This window comes from Hermetia illucens, chromosome 2, assembly GCF_905115235.1.
Source record: "Hermetia illucens chromosome 2, iHerIll2.2.curated.20191125, whole genome shotgun sequence".
In the NCBI taxonomy this organism is placed as follows: Eukaryota; Metazoa; Arthropoda; class Insecta; order Diptera; family Stratiomyidae; genus Hermetia; species Hermetia illucens.
In genome coordinates, this window is record NC_051850.1 from 63,071,426 (window position 1) to 63,091,930 (window position 20,505).

Consider the following 20,505-nt stretch of genomic DNA (forward strand, 5'->3'; position numbering starts at 1 on the left):
ACTTAAACAGAGTTTGTGTAGTATTGAACAACAAATTTTCACATGGTCAACTATCCAAACTCCAAACTTCATTTCTAAAACTAAAAAGTGTTAACCAACTTTTTAATTTTCTTTGTGCTTGTTTTTCGATTTTAGTTTCAAGTCAATTTTAACGTTATACAAGTCAAACAAATTGAGTTATTGATTGCGATCGTCGCATATCGCGCGCAGAGCCATTCGATGTCTAAAGAACCAAGTAGCCACTCATAAAGTAACAACATATTAGGGTGGCAAACTGAACATATCCCTGCTATACGTATCGCAGATAGGTTAGTTATGTGAGATGTCAATGACAAAGTTTCTTTAACGTCCTTTACAGACTTACGCAAAGTAAATAATTGAAGGCACATTTACGATGTTGAATTCATTAAGCGAGGATATCGGGTTATGAGTTCACTTAAGAAAAAGTAGAAACAAGAACGAGCGCTTGGGAGGCATTTCATTGAATTAATTGCTGCATCACTATGTCAATAATTTTCTAAATCGACTCGCCCTCTGCATCACAAGAGATGATCCCTACGGTTGAATGTCCGCGTCATTTCAATTTAAGGTTTTTGTATTTGTTTCCCTAGTCAGGTTATATGACCCACGGATTTTACCTATATTCACAAGATATCATGTAATATCACTAATCTTGCCCTAGGCTCGAATTCTTACCATATGTGTTTATGCGTGTGTCCATGATATTCCCACTGAGATAGTCTTATCAGTCACAAAGCAATAATCGTCAACATAATGAAACTGAGGTGTAATCTCATCAAAAGTGAAATAGTAACAATCCAAACAACCAAAATGCCGTGTTATTGTTTATACTCTACAAATGTAGTAGTAAATAGTAGGAAATTTGTCTGTTATCTACGAATCTTGCTTAAAAATTCTAACCCGGAGACGCACAACCACGATAACTATACGCCGGGAACATGTTAAACTGACATTTCTACAAACTGAGTTCAGACAAAAGACATCAAATATACATAGTTCATGAATGACAAATATAGTCAGCTAGAATTATAATTACACTCGAATAAACGTAAAAGTGTACCATGGAAACGCAATTCCTTTTAAATTCCTCAACTAATGTGGGTGTTAGCATTCCGTTTTTTTTTATTTCGAGAAGAAATGTCGAATTTATGGCAGAAACTATACAGTTTAGTTAAATTGATTGAATTATCTAAAATTATCAGTCTTACCTTCCCTTGCATAATTAATCTTATCGTCAACGTTACTGAGGGATCATCTTTGATGTTGGAAGCAACATTATTTTTGCCGTTATTACTGTCTTCCATTTTACGCAGCTGGTCAACTTCTCTTTGTTCGAATTTAAATTATTATTTCGACAGTCTCAATTTACGTTATGCTTATTGGTTGATTGCTGAAAAGAAAACATATTTCACATAATTAGCACATTTCCAATATGAGAGGGACTTACATAATAAGATAAATAGAATTAGGACTAACTTGAGATGGCATAACACTTCATTCATTCACGTCCATGACTTCACAACTAAGACTATGACTCATTGTAATAAAGGTGCAAATAGTCCACGAAAAATATGGCAATGGGCATAGATATCCTTTCCTATATATGAACCCCCTTACCACTGATCAGATCAACAAAATGTTCCTAGGTATTAAGATCATTCTTATAAACCCACAGAACTCACTCTCCGTCAAATAACAAATAAACTTCACAGCAGATTACTTATTTAGAACTGAGTCATATACATCTTCACCTTAACCAATTGTTATTCAAGATCAGTCACATCTGTCCAATGGGCGCGAATCCAACCGCTATTCTAACTCTGTCATCAGCTGCTTAGAAAACCCAACGCTCGAAGATATGACATTTAAGTGCTTTTATTCAGAATGTTAAAGTTAACTTATGACTACAAAGCTGGTTTTTTCTGATAACGATGTGAATGAATTCTTTTTGCATAATGTTATCAGCAAGGCCCATTTTTCAATTCTATACAGATTGGCGATATTCGCATTCAACATTACTCGGCTTGAACATTCATTGCGTTCATTGTTTTCTATTATATTATCCTTTCCTCTCACGAATCTGAATGGTAAGGTGAAGAATATACTCGAAGAGAAATTATTTAATTAAAAGCACATCTATTCCCTGTACCACACATAATCGAAACCAAACACTTGTGCAAACGAGATTATGCGATGAATAAAAGAAAAATACAATAGAGTGAGTGTACTGAAGAACTAGATTCTGCAGCAGTGGGTTGCGCGAATTACCGTGTGAGCTAATCAAGTATTTTTGATTTTTGTTATTCTGAAATAAACATTTAGAACTGTAGAGATGGAATGCAGCGAAAGCAATCAACAATGAAATAGAAGGTTTCAAAGCATATTCATTCGGCTTAGTTGAAAACTTTTCAAAATGCGAAGTCGCACCAGTGCCAACCTAATATATGCTAAATATTTTCGAAACCACATGATTTTCATTTTTAAAAAAAACTTTGAACTCTAATTTCCAATTAGCTAGTGTGAAAGTACTAATTATTCATTCGCCTGCATACACGCCTCCACAGAAACGATAGATTCAGTTTGAAACAGGAAGTAATAGTTATACCTCTAGATGCAATCGAACTACTTCCATAACTCGTACAAATGCGGTAGAGCGGGAAGATAGAGCCCTACTGATAACTTTCGGGGTGCACAAAAAAGTAGATGAATATGATTAGCCTAGGAAACGGGAGTGGATATTATCATCGTGTGCTATCATTTCTCAAATATTTCTCTGCATATCGAATTACTGATTTATTCATGGATAAAGTCTGATTTGACAGAAGTTTGTATCGACGTTTGGCACTTTTCCATTCAATGAAAAAATATAAAGTTGATCCCGAATTGGATGTAAAAACATGCAATGAAATAAAATCGCAGTTGGATAACGTTCATGGTGGCTTTTTAAAAATTCAACATAACAAACACACAACAAAATTGAACACAGCCATACATTTGATTTTCACGACAATGTAGCAAAAGTTTTAGACAACTTCGTTTCTTTTTTTACCTCTTCAAATGAAATCCGAAAAAAATCTTTACATGGAGTCATCGGGATTAAACGGTAATTGAAATCTGCTCCCAGGAAGGTTATTAGAAGAAAGATCACTGGACAGTATTACAATTGATTCTTAGGTCGATTTGTTAGGAGAATGAAAGGACTACGGTACCATTTAGCGAAGAAAGAAGCCCACTCAATGACTTGGAATCACGGCAGCTTAGTAACATGAATTGTGTTGCACATTTTTGCCACAGACGCCTTATTTCCCTAGCTCAGTTATTACTTTCCCCCGCCCCTCTATTAAAGAAGGCTGTTGAAAGCCCTACTAGCAAAATTACAATTTTGTTTATGAGTAAAGTTATTCAACAATGGATGCAGTTTTTAGCATTAGGTTAATGCAGACCAGAAACTTTGAATCTCAAATATTCGGCCTGAACGGTGCATAGCCCCAAAATCGTTTCCAGAAACCATACGATCTAAAATAAATTTCCTTTTCTGCCATCGAATCGGCTTTTCACATGCCAAAAAATACCATTCGACGTATTTTGACTTCATCCCGTTAGGCACCCATTATCCCCCAGCTTTTGAATCATTCCTAATACTTCGAAACTGATTTTTCGAGGCTAACTAAGGTCTGACTTTATCTTCAAGAAATAATAACTCCAATTCTTTGACTTCAAACTTCAGGGCATGAAACTTCTTTGTACTTTAACTGCGGTGCTCTGAGGTGGCGGTGAGGAAGACGGGGCGGCAACCCTGTCGACTGAACCAAAACCAAGTGGCCGAGGAGAACCTCCACGTGGTGGCACCGGGAAGCGCTGTATCGCATTGGCTTGCCGGCCGTGATGCAGTAGGCGAATGCTCCAAGGCTTAATTAGGGCGATCAGAGCCGAGTCTGCACGGCGAGTCATCTGAAGTGGCTTCGGCCACGAAACCTTACCAGGGGTATACTAGTACCATGAGAACCGGGGTAGCCCCTGGACTCATATACTTCGGGAGAATTCCTGTCGTATATGAGTCCAGCTCGGTTGTTTGCGGTGGGCCCCCTAGTGGGAGCTTCATGGGGGCTGGTGGTGATGCTCAAACGAGAAGAGACCTTCGGGGCTCGGCGTGGTGTTGCGTTTCAACACGGATGCCGTACTCCTTAGTTCGGTAGAGATTTAGGTAGGTCTTGCATCCACCAGTATGAATGCTAAGCCATGCACTTGCATAAACTGGTACCGTTGTTGTTTGTCCCAGCGGGGCTCTGATTGTGGTCCTAAAATCAATCCGTGTCTTAAGAAGACCGTAGGATTAAGTCTCCACGACAGGTACCTACGTTAAAGCCCCAAGGATTTAACTGTACTTTAACTGCAAATTTTCTGATAAAATTATGAAATTAAATTTTCCAGAAGATTCTTTTTTTTGGAACGAAATTCGAGGCTCAAAAAAAAGGATGTTCAATGCGGTCCACTGACATACTTAATGGGTTACACCGCTGTAGAAATTTAAAACAAAATTGATCTCTTTTTTTTACTGAAAAAATGTCCTAATATATCAACAATGACATACCCAAAGGATTACAGTTGAGAAACATCTAACACGTCGAAAAACTAGAAGCTGGACGCCCAGATGTGAAAGCTTTTATGAATTTATTTTATAAAAACATTTGAATGGCCATTTGTCCCATTTGTAGTACCTAGCGCGTAATATACGGATATATTAAGTGAGAATATCCACTTTCGAGTGATACTGACATCTTAAATTTGCACAGAAATGACAACTTTCACCTATTATAACTTTGTTAGTAATAGTGCGATTTCCACCAAACCAGACAGGATCATGCTCTATGTTATTTCATGATTCGGGAATGAACTTAAGGGGAGTTGTGCAGTTAATTAATAATAATAATCGTTGGCACTACAATACATATTGGATCAGGGCCTTGAAGTGTGTTAGAGCAAGACCGTAACAGTACATTACAATACACTGTAGGAGGCAATGTGGTCAGCATTGCGCTCGCCCAAGATTATTACCCTGATTTGGCTCAGGTACTCATTCACAGCTGAGTCGACTGGCATCCAACATACAGCCACGATAACAAATCCCCCCCCCCCCTTAATTTAACGTAGAATGATGTAACTCACTGTATGCGTGAGCGTTCACAGTTCCCACTTTGTTGGTTTACACAAACCCTTAATAGTTCCGACGCCCGAGAAATAAAATGATAGACACACTTGAGTGAGTGAAATTACTAAGGCCGCAAAGGGTTCACGAATGTCCTCCAATACAAACCAAAATCACAGACCAGGATATCGCCAATAATCCATCACTACTAAGCTGCTAAAATATTCGCGCTTCAGCAACAGTTAACGAAACCCTAGTTCCAACTAGGAAATTCCCAACGTTCTAAAAGAGAAATATACGCTTTTGGTTCTCCCGAGTAAAGATCACGTTCAACATCAACGGCATTACCAGGGATTCAATTAATTTCGATTGCTTAAGTCCCCATATTAGCCCAATGTTTTCGCTCATTGTTCTCTTCGGCAAACGTCTGCCAAAAGTAAATCTGCGAGGCAATCATTTCCATATTCATAAAGTTTTATTCAGACTTAATATCGCTAATACGAAGGGATCTCTAAGACGCACTGAGGAAGAAAACAAGCGACGTTAATTGTGCGGAAATTACGAAAAAAGTGACGCTTTCAAACAAATATGCAATTTTCGCTCACCATTTGTAAGGTTGCAAAGTTTTAACAACTGTAGATATCAAAAGAATCTATAATCAAATTGGATTAGTGCTAGATGAAGCCCCGAAATCAGCTGTCACCACTTCGTTTAGTATGTTCGAAACCAAAGCTATGCCATTAAGCCTATGTACAACAGCGAAGATATTTCAACAGTATATTTACACCTAGGAGGATTTTGAGCTCCAAAACGGAGTTCGCCAGGATTATATTTCTTCTTGTTATCGGTGACGTTCTTCATGCTGCCTTGTCCGGAGGACGTGGAGGAATTCAATGAACGATAACATCTTTCCTCAGGCACCTCGACTACGCTGATGACATCTGTTTGCTCTCTCAGCTCATAGAGCTTGGCCAAATAGCTCAAGATTTAGAAATAAAGGCAAGGAGAGTTCAATTGAAAATAAACACCAACAAAACCAAGTTTCTCCGTCTGACGGGCCATCGTACTCTCCCTATCTGTATTAATGCGCAGAGCATCGAAGACGTCCATCAATTTGTATATGTAGGAAGCGTGGTTTCCGCCGACGACGGTGGTACCGAACTGGATGTTGCCTGACGCATTAACGCACTACAGTGCTAGTGTCCTTTCTGTGTTGCTAGATGCAACATTTCAGGCTACGCCATGCAATTGAATCCACTCTCCCAAAATGACCCCAAGGGCACTTGGCGCAGAACAGTAGTTCAGAAACTCTAGTTCTGCCTTTTGTACATAAATAACATCCTTGTAATGTCATCAACACCAAAGAAACATCGCAAACCACTGTTCATCGTTTTCAAGTGTCTCGATAATTTGGCCCTCACACCAACGTCATCAAAGGTATCACTTGGGCCAAACAGTAAACTACATTGACGAATTCGCTTACAGAGTCACTAGCATGAATCCTGGATTTAGAGAAACAAACTTCGTTGGATCAATATAGAGGATTATTAGATATAATCAACATTGCCAAATGTAGCATCAATGCAGATACCTTTACATAGATTATTACAACTGCAGGGGTCAAGAAGAATAGGAAAACTCAAATCCTCAATTGGTGCTGTTTTAGAACAACTCAACCACTAAATTGCATCCCAAAAAAGTTTAGCGGAATACAGTGGATATAGCACCTATGATAGAGAGTTGCAAGTAGCCCGGTCATATAGAGACAGACCACAAACTACTCACGTACTTGAATACATGAAAACAGTAGAGAAACACTCCATATTTCTGGCAGCGACAACGTTAGGGCGAATGCCTTGTTACATATCTTCATCATCAATATACCTGAAAGTGATTATTTCTTTAAGGGAACCATTCTCAGAAACTACTCAACCGAAAATCTGAAAAAAATCAGGAAGCTGCCACTATATGGTGCCTACCCTCCATACCGATATCTGTTCAAACAAAGTTAATAATATTATATTACCATAGTTTTTAGTAATTGACTGCAAAACCCCCCTTAAGTTCATTCTAGCACCACGACATTTTGCAATAACATAAGGTATAATACACAGCATGATTCTGATCGCATTATTACTAAGAAAATTATAATAGGTCGAATTTGTCGCTTTGCAAATTCAAGACTGAATGTGGATATTCTCACATAATATATGCATATATTACGTGCTACGTATTAATGGGACAAATGCACACTCAAATGTTTTTATAAAAGAAATGCCCAAACCTGAAACGGCCAGCTTCCAGTTTCCCGACTTGTCTTTTATCAAAAGACTGATCTGGATGCAATCGCGAGGCTTTCAAATCCCTATCCAGTATATATATTGTTTCGGCCGATCTTTTGGTCGCTTACCATCGATTTCGAGGTTCAGACCAATCTTGGCGAATGAATTTTCGATCGAAGACGCCCCGCTCGCAATTTTTCCACGATCGGTGCAACCCCATATCGATCGCGGATATTCTCATTTCGGATGTGGTCAAAGCGTGTCTCGCTACTACTCTTTTATAGTCGGCTAACACTAAGAATCATACACCGAACTTTAGATTTAAGACGTTCGTTCATACGTGTCACAATTAAGTTAAAATATACAAGATAGACCATTTCTAAAATCATCTAGAAGAGATCTTGTTAAAATTTATTTATCTCAAGTTCCAGACTGGAAATCTTACAATTTGGAAGTAAATAAATTTTTAAAAAATTGTTCCGATTTGTGGTGCTTTTTTCATGAAAATTTATTCAACCGAGCGAAATTATGCGGTGTTTCCGATTAATTAATTGAAATAATTAAAACTTGTTGTTTCTTTTTCGTTGGTGTGAATTTTTATTCTTGCAAATACCGATATTTCGGGAACCACTTGTTCCCTTCATCAGTGCTAACAAGTTTGCTCATCTGTAGACATTAAGGTTCTATTTATACTATTTACAATAAATGTAAATAGTATAAATAGAACTTTAGATGAGCAAACTTGTTAGCACTGATGAAGGGAACAAGTGGTTCCCGGAATATCGGTATTTGCAAGAATAAAAATTCACACCAACGAAAAAGAAACAACGAGTTTTCATTATTTCAATTTATTCAAGACAATAGATTATACTCAATTTCAGGAGTCAGGGGTGCCTTAGCATGGCTCTAGAAATTGCAGTTAAAATGTTAAGTAATAGAATAAATAAAATAAGCTCGCCAGCACGAGTGAATCGTCATATTTCGTCTAATCAGTTTTCTGGCACTGTTATCGGGAAATACCTATTATATATCTTTTTTTAACTATATGTTGATCTAAAATTAATAAGTTGATGCATTATTAAACGTCGCATTGCAAATTACTCAAAACTCACACGGAAGATACGACTCCATTTTTGGGTCGTTTAGAAAATGTTTCCCCACATGAAACCATTTGAGTATAATTTTCAAAATGTTAAGGAAATATATAAGTCAATAAAGAAAAAACAGTTAAAACAAGTCGGGAAACCGGAAGCTGGACGCTTCAGGTACGAAAGGTTTTGTGTATTTCTTAGTACGTAGCACGTAATATATGCATATGTCCACTTTCGGGTGATATTGACATTGATAGTCTTCAATTTTCAAAGAAGCAACAATTTCGACGTATTATAAATTTGTTAGTAATAGTGCGATTTCCATCAAACCTGGTATGAAAGGTATTTCGGAGCCAAGGCACCATATAGTGGCAGCCTCTTGATTTTTTTCAGATTTTTCGGTTTGGTAGTTTCTGAGAATGGCCCCCTTAAAGAAATGATCACTTTCAACCCCCCGCACTCCCCATGTTTCCAAGAAATGTCAAAACTAAGACCGGCTTCGAAAAGTACTAATCGAGACCTTTAATTTGATACCCCACATGACTATATTTGATGAAAAAAAATTTTACATCCCGCTTTTGCATGTATGGGGACCCCCCCTTAAGTTCAACGTAAAAGGATGTAACTCACTGTATGTGTGAGCGTTCACAGTTCCCACCTTTCTACCAAATTTGGTGTCAATCGCTATAACCGTCTCCGAGAAAAATGCGTGTGACGGACAGACAGACAAACAGACAGACAGACGGTAAACCGATTTTAATAAGGTTTTGTGTTTACACAAAACCTTAAAAAGGGTAAAATACTATGAATCATTTTTGCATCGTCTAACAATAGGTAGTAATAAACACAACAGCTAACGGAGGTTATTGTTTACCAACGACCTACATCAGTACAGCTAATTAAAGGGAAACAGTTCTAATCAATAGATTCAAACTTGTTTCTCATTTAACATGTGGAGAATATTCCTAAAAGTTTTATTTAAATTAACTCAAAGATAGGGGAGACACTAATTTAGAATAATAATAGCAGTCATGGAACATCTAGCCCTCAGGCCGGTTAAGCTATAAATATAGTGAAAGCAGATGCTTACCTATATATACAAAAGAAAAGAGAGGTATGACGGATAAGATATATGTCCGCAAGATTTAGTAGTTAATGTGCTAATCGACGAGTAAACACTTCCGTAAGTACCACGCCGATTTGTAACTTTCCAACATTCCTTACATGTCGAAGGCGGGAGAACGGGGAATTTCAATTGTGATGATAAATTCTCATTAACAAAAAACTGAAAAGTTGCAACGTAAAAAATAGTGCTTTCTGGAATGTGTGCTCGTTTTCTCTAACTCGACCGAGAATTCCAACGATATAAGCTGAGCCGAATGATTTCAGACGTGAATCCGATGTCAGATTGCTTATGACGACTACCCCAAAGCGCGCTCTCTTGATCGGTTCCCACGATTTCTGACAAACTGCAAGATTCCAGTCCAGGTTAAGGAGCATCATAATTGTACAGTGCTATGCACCAACGGAGATTTCCCTTCTATGGGAGGTGGATGCTTTCTACGAGCAATTACACGCAATTCACCGAAGGCTTCCTAAACGTGATATCGTGATCGCGATGGGTGATCTGAATGCCAAGGTTGGTTCTGACAATAACTTGCTGGGGCATGTCGGTGACCGTAACGCGGATGGTGTAAGGTTTGTGGATTTCTGCAGCTCCTCCCCTCAATACATTGTATTGTACGTTGTTGCAGCTCAGAGCTTATCAGAAGATCAGTTGGGTTTCAACTGACCTACGCCGTACAAGCAATCTAATCGACCACTTTGCGATCAGCAGCAGATTTAGGAATTATCCTTGTCGTGCGTAACAAACCCAACCACCATCTGATGGTCGTTAACGTTCGCTTGCGTTTTGCGTCTGCCACTTTTCGCAGGGTTGGAGGATCGATGAAATGGATCAATGGACAGAGGGGGTTGAAAGCCCTATTGACCGCTTCGAGTGATGACGCGCGGACATGCTGGAACTCCACAGTCGAGCGAAATTCCAGGAAGTTTAGTGTAGTATACGCCTTGACGAAACGGACTTTGCTATTGGGCTGGTCGTGAAGCAGAAGATGCCACAGAAAACGATGATTTCAAAAATGTATGGCGCATCACGAAAGAACTTTCAACTAGTCGCAAATCTTCCGATGGTCCTGTGAAGGACGTTAATGGTCAACTCCTCATCCACGATGACGAGTAACAGAAGAGATTACAAGAACACTTCACCACGATTCTTAAGAGTATCACATCCGATGAAGTTCCTCCTCTTGTGGACACTCAAACAGAGTGAAGACGCTGGGCTTCACAGTCCCATGCATTCACCACATCATCTTACGGATCATTTTGGAAAGTTGTTGTGAACAGGAGTTGTATCTGGCGTTTTCTACGTAGTAGGGGCATCCGTAAAAACGAATAGCTAGAGTGACATATGATGACACAAAATGTCCCAGTCTGCATCAAGGCAAATTTTCAGAGAATCTTGTCAATGATATTATTTCTTTGTTATCGGCGACGTTTTTCGTACTGCCTTGGCTTGAAGATGTGGACTATGACATCTTTCTTCCAACGACTCGACTATGACGTCTCTCTGCTCTCTCACCGGGTCATAGACCTTAGCTAAATGTCTTTGATTTTGAAAGAGAGGCAAGCAGAACGAATTATACTGAGGAATAACACCAACATAACCAAGCCTTGATTCATTTATATTCTAGGAAGCCTGGTTTCTGCCAACAGTTGCAGCAAACTGAATATTGCTGTTGCAGCTATCTCAGATCAAGTTGAGACTCTGTGCTAGTATTTCCTCGATGCTGCTTTATCGAAGTAGCTTCAAGCCTTCATCAAAAGCTGTCTGCGGGATATCATCGTAGTGCGCTGCCCTGACACTATTACAAACGAAGAACTTGGCACACAAGCCTGGAACTCAAACGCTATGTGATCGAAAAGCGGAACAGGAAGTGGGTAGGTCACATATTGAAAAGAGGTGACGATTGAATTAGGAGCGCGGATGTCTCGGAAAGACGTAGGCGGAGCTGAAGCGGATTTCAGGTAACTGCGAGTCATAGCACGTAGGTGTTTTTGACGCAATACCCCACCAACGGGTAAACAGTAACCATATATATTTGGTTTAAATAAATTCATTCTTCTAGCACTCCATCGAGACTAAATAGTAGGAATAGCAGCTATCAAGAAATATCTTCGGTCTGACAAAACGACTGGGAACAAGCTCTAATCAGGATGCAAACTAAATGAAAACGCCAATAAAGAAGAAAGAAGAATTGTGTAATTGGTGAATCCAATCGATGAGGCAAGAAATCTATGGAGAAATATAGCTTCCATATATTACATTAATATATTTTTAAATCCTGCCACTTAAAAAAGCAGAAATTCTTACACAAAAATACAAAAATTAGATATGTACAAAGGCGCTTCCTTAATTGAGGTCTGCACTTGGAGGGCCATAACAGAGTTACGATGGGTTTCTGCTACCTAATTTTATTTCTAAGTATACCATAAATTGAAGTCGCACCATTAATTCTAAGACTAAAACTCACTGAAGAAGAAAACAACGGTCCTTGAAAGATCGGCATATGAGAAATAAAAAATCTTTCCTATCATTATGGGAAAAATTAGTCGTTTTTTAGTTTTTTAACTCTCGGAATTTATTCTCGGTGATCATCAACTCAAATTTAGTCGCAACGTAAGTTTGAAGCAACTTTGTAACAAAGTATCCGCGTACTTTCCTTGAACATTCAGCGAAATATATAAGAACCTGAGCTCAGCCCTCAAAGTTAGTTTGGCTTGAGAAACATTATTACGACATATAGGCTTTACCTACGCATTTTCTTGGATGAATTCCAGGAAAAAATCGAATATGTGTGGCAACTTATGAAGTCGATCCCTTTGCACACATTTGGGCAAACCGATGAACTCTTTTGTGACAACGTTATTTCGCTTATCTAACCTGCGATCCGATTCAACGGAAGATAATTCTCCGAATTCTGAATTTTCACTTCGACTTTTATACTTCTAGGCTTAGGTTTTGTTTCAATTCTAGGGATGAAACCTATTCAGTGAAAGTTAAATTTCAAACTATATTTTTAGTAATATGCTGCATTGCCGCATTTAAGAAAAAACCAAAAATTATTTTCTAATTAGACGCCGGAGAGCCAAGCAAGGCGAAGGAATTTTCCGTTTCACATTCGACAACTCCTACCATTTGGAAGACAACAGAAAAAATAAAGAGAAAACTAGATGAAACTAATTTAAAAATTAAGAAATACCTTCTTAATCCAGTACACTTTTCACATATTGCTCAGAATAATTTTCCAAAACTAATGGGTGAAACAGAATCCATGTGCTCAAAGGAATTCCACGTTTTCATCGTTCCCGGAAAATTCGTTGGAGGAGAAATTCAGATAATCAAATTTATAACATTGACGAGGCAGGGCTGTTATTTAAGATGACACCTGAAAAAACTCTCAAATTTGAAGAAGAAAATTGTACCAGTGGCAAGTATGATGAGAACAAAAAATAATCTGCTACTTATTGGAAAACATTAGGTCGCAGCCCTATCATCCGTCCTCTTTAACCTGGCCCTGGAGAAAGTGATCCGTGATGCTGAGGTAAATGCGAGGAGTACGATCCTCTTTAAGTCCACCCAACTACTGGCCTATGCTGACGGTATCGACATCATGTGAAGAACGACCCGAGACCTACAAACTGCCTTCATTCAGATCGAGCAGACGGCGCGAGAACTTGGGCTACACATCAATGAAGGCAAGATCAAATATATGGTGGCAACGTCAGCACCAAAAACCAACCAACAACATCAAAATGGACTGGTCAAACGGGAAGAAAAATAAAGATAGAAGACTACAACTTTGAGACCGTTGATAATTTCTCCTAACCGATAACAGCTACGATGATGAAATCTGCGCACGGTTGTTGGCAGCCAACAGAGCCTATTTCAGCTTACAAAAACTGTTCCGCTCGAAACATCTCACCATAGGGTCAAAGCTCTTACTGTACAAGACTATGATCTTGCCAGTCCTCATGTATTCCTCGGAAACTTGGGTTCTTAGTAAGAAAAATTGCGAACTCTTGGCCGCGTTCGAAAGAAGAATCCTCCGAAGAATTTTTGGCCCCCTACATGAGGATGGACAATTCCGTAGCCTACATAACGACGAAATCTATGAGTAATACCATGACTATCAGGTTGTGGGTAAAATCCAGCTCAATAGGTTACGGTGGGCGGGTCACTTAATCCGTATGGATGAGGATAATCCAGCCCGGAAAGTCGATAAGGGCAATATCTATGGCAGAAAAAGAAGACGAGGCAAACCCTGCCTGAGATGGACCGATGGCGTAGGTCAGGACGTCTGACAGGTTTTAGGGATATCGAATTGATGGACCTCGGCGCAAAATCGAGATGTCTCGAGTTCCTTATTAAGGCAGACCTAAACCGAAGACCAGTCGTTGCGCCGTTGATGATGATCATGAAAAATATGTCAAATAGGGTCCCCGCGTTAGAAAATAACTATATGTTTTTTACGCCGTAAATAGTAGTTTCACCTGCCAAATTACCATATCCGTTAGAAAAACCAATTCGGTACATTCATTTGTTAAATATAATGGTTTAAAAATTTAACGCAATCATATATCATATAAATGTTAACTAACATTGAAATGATCCTCACAATATAAACCTGGCCCCAAAGACAATGGATTCCGTCGGACCATGGCGATCCACTTTTTTCGAAAATCTTATATCGGAGCATTGAAAAAAGCTTTCTGCGGGGTTTTCGTGGTATTTTTTGTGCAACAAGGCACGAAACAATTTTTCACCGTTCTCCTTAGCATTTTACGCGAGAAATTAATTTTGACACGTTTATATTTTTATGAGTAACTGCTACTCAAGTTTCTTGGCGCGAGTTGTGACGTCACGCAACATGGCGTGGGCTTTTCAGTATGTTTAAATTTGGTTGAAATTGGTAATTTCAACAACAGTGTTTTTCTAAAAGGGCTTTTTAGAGTTTTATTAGGTTGCACCATAGAAGTGATTTGGGTCATTACTGAAAATAAGGCGGGGAGCTTTTCACGTCCAGAGTTGAACTAATAATGTTGCGGCTTGCCGGTATGTGGATGTTGCTTTCGGTTCAACTGGCGGCCGAATGCATTGTGGGCTCCTCCAGCGTAACTGACAGGCCTAACTGAACGTGATGGCGGGCTTTATATTGCAGGATGTTTTTTTTCAAAAACTGGGTTTAATTTATGCAAATTGTTTACACCACCGACAAAAAAGTTGTTTTTACTAATAGTTATATTTGTCACATAGATTGATCATTCGTCCCATTATGCGACGCCGACGATTGCATCATAATGGATGTTGCTCGACACATTTACAGCGCTAGATCCGCTTTCATTACCTTGTCTAAAATGTGGAAATGCAGTTATTTCAACACCAAGACCAAGTTGAGGCTATGTATTCCATGCTAATGTTCTTTCTGCGTTGCTATATGGAGATAGTATAGGCCCCCACTGTCATCCGAAGGCTCCAAGCTTTCGTCAACACCTGTTTGCATCGCATCATAGGATTACGCTGATCTGATACTATTTCAAATGAAGAACTCGACGGGTTCGCAGGCCTGACAATCGTATGTGATGTGATCTGAAGGCGGAAGTAGCAATGGATAGATCACACATTAGGAAAAGACGATAATTAGATTGCTGGCTACACGATGCAGGGGAATTCACTCGGGCGACGAGTGGGTCGATCAAAGAAAACTTTGCGGGGAGAGTAGAGGAGTGCGGGCATCTCGAGAAGTCCTGGGGCGGAGTTGAAGCGTATTTCAGGTAACCGCCAACGATGATACGTAGGTGTGGTTGACGCGCTATACCCCACCAAGGAGTGAAAGGCACCCATATATCTTATTACAACTTAAAAACTACGTAAACATGGAACAATTAATTTTTGAATAAAGTGAACGTAACAAAAACATTTCAGATTGCTTATAAATAGAAATGTTAACAATAATATTTACTGGACCCACCTCTCCCCTTCAATACTGCCTTGATATTATCTGGTATTAACTCAATCTTCGCTATTCCAGGATTCTTTTATCGCTGAGATTCAGTTGGATCTTGTTTTGACGTTTTTGCGATTCAAATATAATTTTTTTAAATAGCATAACGGTTAGGATTTAATCTGGACTATATAATGTCGTGTGCATTCGTTGCAAATATGTCTACCTAATAAAAAAAGCCGGAAATTATACTTTTATTATTAGCTTGCAATTTTCTTGCGATAATGATAATCATCATCAAAAATGCAATATTCTTCCTTCTTCTTTGCCCTGCGGCATGACGCAGTCACCTCTGAAAATTGGACGAATCGCGAAAGAAATCAACATGCCGATAGATGGCTCCAAATAATTTCTTATTATGCTTATGTAGCCATCTGCATTGAATAAGCCTTCAATCGAAGACAAATTACTACAACCATAATATGAGATTTACCCCAGACTATGCAACTTGTTTCTGCAAACCACGGTGCTTGGATGCAACTCTCCATTTACCCTTTGACGAACGTACGGCACTCCATCCGGCCGGTAGAGGTTTATACTTGAGTTATCCGTGAATATCACTCTCCTCCAATTCATCTGAGTCCAAAATTGATATTATTTTTCAAATTTTAACCGAACAGTACGCATTTTAGCGCATTTTAGCCTTGTTTGAAGATCTATTTCTTATAAGCATCTATGTACACTTCTCGACTTAGTATCTGTTTGGTGACACTGCGAAAGCTGATTTCTTATATAGTTGGATGTAAGAAATCGGTTTTGTATGCAAATTTCCTTTAAATCACGATTCTCCGGTTCACTTTTCCCCCTTCCATAAGCTGCCTTTATACCAGGTGTACAAGCGTAAATCCACTGTTTGCTGACAGATAGCGTCAGTGAACGTATTAAGCTGCTATGAGCACGCTATATATTTTTGTTTAGTTCGACATTTGTCAACAATTGTCAGTGCATATCAGCAATTTCTTGTAAAAACATTTTTTTTTCTTCAATAATCATGTCCAGTTTTGTTACCGGAAAGAAGAATTTGCATGAGGCTCTCCTTTTTTTGCTTCAATTTGAAGAAATCAGCCACTGAATTGCATCTAATGCTTGTGGAGAGCTACGGTGGCAATGCTCTATCGGAAGCAACGTGCCGAGACTGGTTCCGTTGGTTCAAAGACAGCGATTTCGATCTAAGCGAAAAAAGCCGGGAAAGTTAAGGACCACAAATTGGAGGCTCTTTTAGACAAGGGCGATACTCAAACGCAGAAAATACTTGCCAAGCCATTAGGTATCTCTCAACAAGGCGTTTCCATGCGTCCACGTGCAATGGGTAAGGTTCAAAAGATCGGAAAATTGGTGCCACATGAATTGAACGATAGGCAGATGGACCGGCACCAAAACACATGAGAAATCAAACATAATACAAATCAAACATAATCTTTCATATTTTCCCAAACTACGAGACATACGTATATATTACAGCCATAGATATTACGCGCACCCTAAACAAACAAACTGCCTATTTCCGAATACTGTACACATATATGCACGTATATAAATTGACCGTACCCATATTTCCGATTTACTTCTTATATCTACCTGAATTAGATACTACCCGCAAAGTTCATTAGCACGCATATACTATATACCTACATACGCACATGTCTGGTTGGAGTAATTGATATTCATATATAAATGACTAAAAACTAAAACAAAATAATTCTTTCCAACCCCATTCATAAAAACTCATTTCGTTCTGGTATTGACTAATTGACATGTGATGATGACGTCATGCAGGTTGTAGAGTGCACGAAATTCACAAAAAATGGTAAAGTTTTATCCCCTATAACTTTGTTAATAATAGTTGGATTTTCTTCAAACTTGACCAAATTATTCATTATATTCTTCATTACACGCATGCCAAATTTTGTACTTCTAAGATGAACATAAGGGGGGTGCCGGTTAAATTTCTAAAAAGTGGAAATATACCATTATTAACCTTATTTGTGCAGATATCGGAACCGGATATATTTTGAGGCCTAGATTTTGTAGAGATGCACCACCATGATTTTTTTTCAGATTTTTCGGTTGGATAGGTTCTGAACGAGACCTGTTACACTTTTTGTGTCATATTTTGAGCCCTCACTCCCCTATGTTACACCCAATATCAAATATGGAACCAGTTTCAAAAAGTACTAATTCAGACCTTTCATTTGATACCCCACATGGCTACATTCTGTGAAAAAAAGTTTACACCCTCCATTCACATGTATGGGGAGCCCCCCTTAAGCTGAACACAAAATGGCGCCACTTACTGCATGTAACGGGAACACCAGATTACATACTCTCACCAATTTTCATGACAATCGGTCCAGCCGTTTCCGAATAAATCGGGTGTGACAGACAGACAGACGGACAGACAGACACCGTCTCGATTCTAGTAAGGTTTTGTTTCCCACAAAACCTTAAAAAAAGATGTTTTTACATCAGATTGTGACTGGTGACAAAAAATGGATTTATTATGAAAATCCTAAACGAAAAAAACCGTGGATTGATGCCGACCAACCAGCCACATCTTCTGCAAGACCAAATCGCTACGGACGGAAAACGATGCTGTGCATTTGGTGGGATCAGGGGTGTATTGTCTACTATCAACTGTTGAAACCTGGTGAAACTCTCGATGTCTACCGCTATCACCAACAACTCATCAAGTTGCATCGTGCTCTGAATGAAAAACAACCGGAATATCAACAAAGACATGAAAAACTGATTTGCCTCCATGGTTGGTCCGTGGTTTGCCTTGAAAGATCAACAATTTTATTAGCAGGGTATTCATAAATTACCCGAGAGGTGGAAAAAATGTGTAGGTAACCAGCATTTTGAATAAAGTTTTCTTTGGTTCCTATAAAAAACAACATTCCTTTGTTGAAAAAACAGCAGATGCGAAAGAAAACCCAAAATAGGCACCTCACTATATCCTACTTCCTTCTCGATCGCGGTCAGTGACACATTCTCGTCTCTTAACTTCAAAATTGCAAATTCCTGCTTGACAGCGCCAGTCGCTACTGGGAATCACTTCAGAGCTATATTGTAACATTTATCTGGCCACCACTATACATATTCAGCGCGTCCTTATCCGACTTTGTCCGCATTTACACTGAGACTGATCGGAAACTAATCATATAAGGGTGCTTTTACTTTCAAAATGAGGACAGTGGTGAATGATTTTCGAACGCATTCATTGTCATAAAGTTACAAAAGAAGTATCATACCATTCACGTTGGTGATAGTTAAACCTCCGCCACTCCGACTGAACATCAAAGGCGATGGTAAACGACCGTAGGCTCCCCGAAATAGCGACGATTTGTCAAACCCAAGTCCACCAGACCGAGAGAAGTTGCAACTTCGATCCAGACGAATCAACCCCCAACCAAAACGGGTCAAAGTAAAAGCAACAACGCCGATAAATATAAGAACGACGAACGCTCAGTTTCTATTAACATCTGTGAATGAATCACAATTTAATCAGTTGTATTTTCATCGGTGAAACCCAACTGGCATTAGGACCAGATAAGCCATTTACAACGAAACTGTTACGTTCTCTTTTGGAAATATCAGTAGATGAAACAGTTTTGAATCGATTCAGTTCGAAGTAATCAATTTTTGGTTTGTTTCTCCGAAACCCTCTCTCGAATTGCTCCCACCGATTCATAGGAAATTTCCAATAAAGTATTCTTGCAAATGTTGGGTGGAACTTAATCCTATTCGTGGTGTTGGAAAGTTCAGGAAGAATGGAATTGTGTGTTCTCAGCATTACACGTTTCCGCCTAAAAGTAAAGCGTTCCAAAACTAATAATCAAATGGTTTTACTGCAGCCATCAATCAATTGTGGTCAAAGCTGATAGCAGGCCGGATTCCAGAAACACGCAACTCCGATTGCTGCAAATAACCGACAAAACTTGCACAAAACCCAGATGCTCAGTACCGCGGCCGCCTGCTTTCCGTGCACTTTCCTTAACCATTGCACACTCCAGTTGGAGCAGATTAGCAACTTATCAACTGAATTGAGAACAGTTACCTTGCAATACCACATCTTCCAATTCCGGTCTGGCGACACTAGATCACGCCTAGTGTTATAGAAAGAAGCATGCACTTAGCCGCAGTTGCTTTCAGCCAAAATGTTCCACTCCAGCGTCTCAGTCGTGCAATCCACCAACTGCACCGCATGTTCCTGTTGTCGCCCAACAACGGCCATGTGGGGCACGTTTTGTGCTCCGAGTACCCGGCCTACATCCTTCCGAGTCAATTCATGCAAAGTGCTGCCTACGGGGTGGCTCGACCGAAACCAAAGTAACTTTCCCGGGAAGTTGGTGGAGAACCTCCGTAATGAGGATGCCTGCCAGATGCACTCTGGTAGACGCGGCCGCAATTGTACTACTTTTCAAGTGCAGGCAGCGTTGCAGCCCCAAGACTTGTAACCGCTCAGCTCCTTGGCGCTAATTGTCTGAACATCACCGGGACCAATGTTAATTTGTCTCTAATTGCGAGGAATAAATGACTCCGCGCCCGAATGTACAACCGAAATAGACTCCTCGGACGAAAATAGGAAAGTGCATTCTCACTGGTGCCAGCGTTGAGAATGGGCATTGGACTTTGGTGCAGGCACGAGTAATTTTAGAAAGACGAGATTGCGGTGCAACCTAGAGCGCTTTGTGCACACCCAGCTCGCGGGAGCGCCATTACCACGGCCAACCACAGAAGCATCACTCGCAAATGCTAAAAATCCATTAACTTGATAATTCATACTTTACAGAGCGCAAAAATGTTGGCATTGTCTCGCTGCTGGGCGCCGGCGACGCAGG

General features: G+C 39.5%; 1 protein-coding gene across 5 annotated transcripts in view; it reads right to left on the reverse strand.

Moving 5' to 3' along the window:
• LOC119647790 (poly(rC)-binding protein 3) overlaps positions 1-20,505 on the reverse strand; it is a 124,609-nt gene that overhangs the window by 34,367 nt on the left and 69,737 nt on the right. For 4 of the 5 annotated variants that reach the window (XM_038048985.1, XM_038048986.1, XM_038048983.1 and 1 more), the window contains exon 2: positions 1,230-1,411. In XM_038048985.1, coding sequence (XP_037904913.1) covers positions 1,230-1,325 — 96 coding nt within the window. In that variant the 5' untranslated portion in view covers positions 1,326-1,411. Of the gene's footprint in view, positions 1-1,229; positions 1,412-1,497; positions 1,722-20,505 lie in introns of those variants that run through there. The other variant, XM_038048984.1, reaches the window with a different exon arrangement.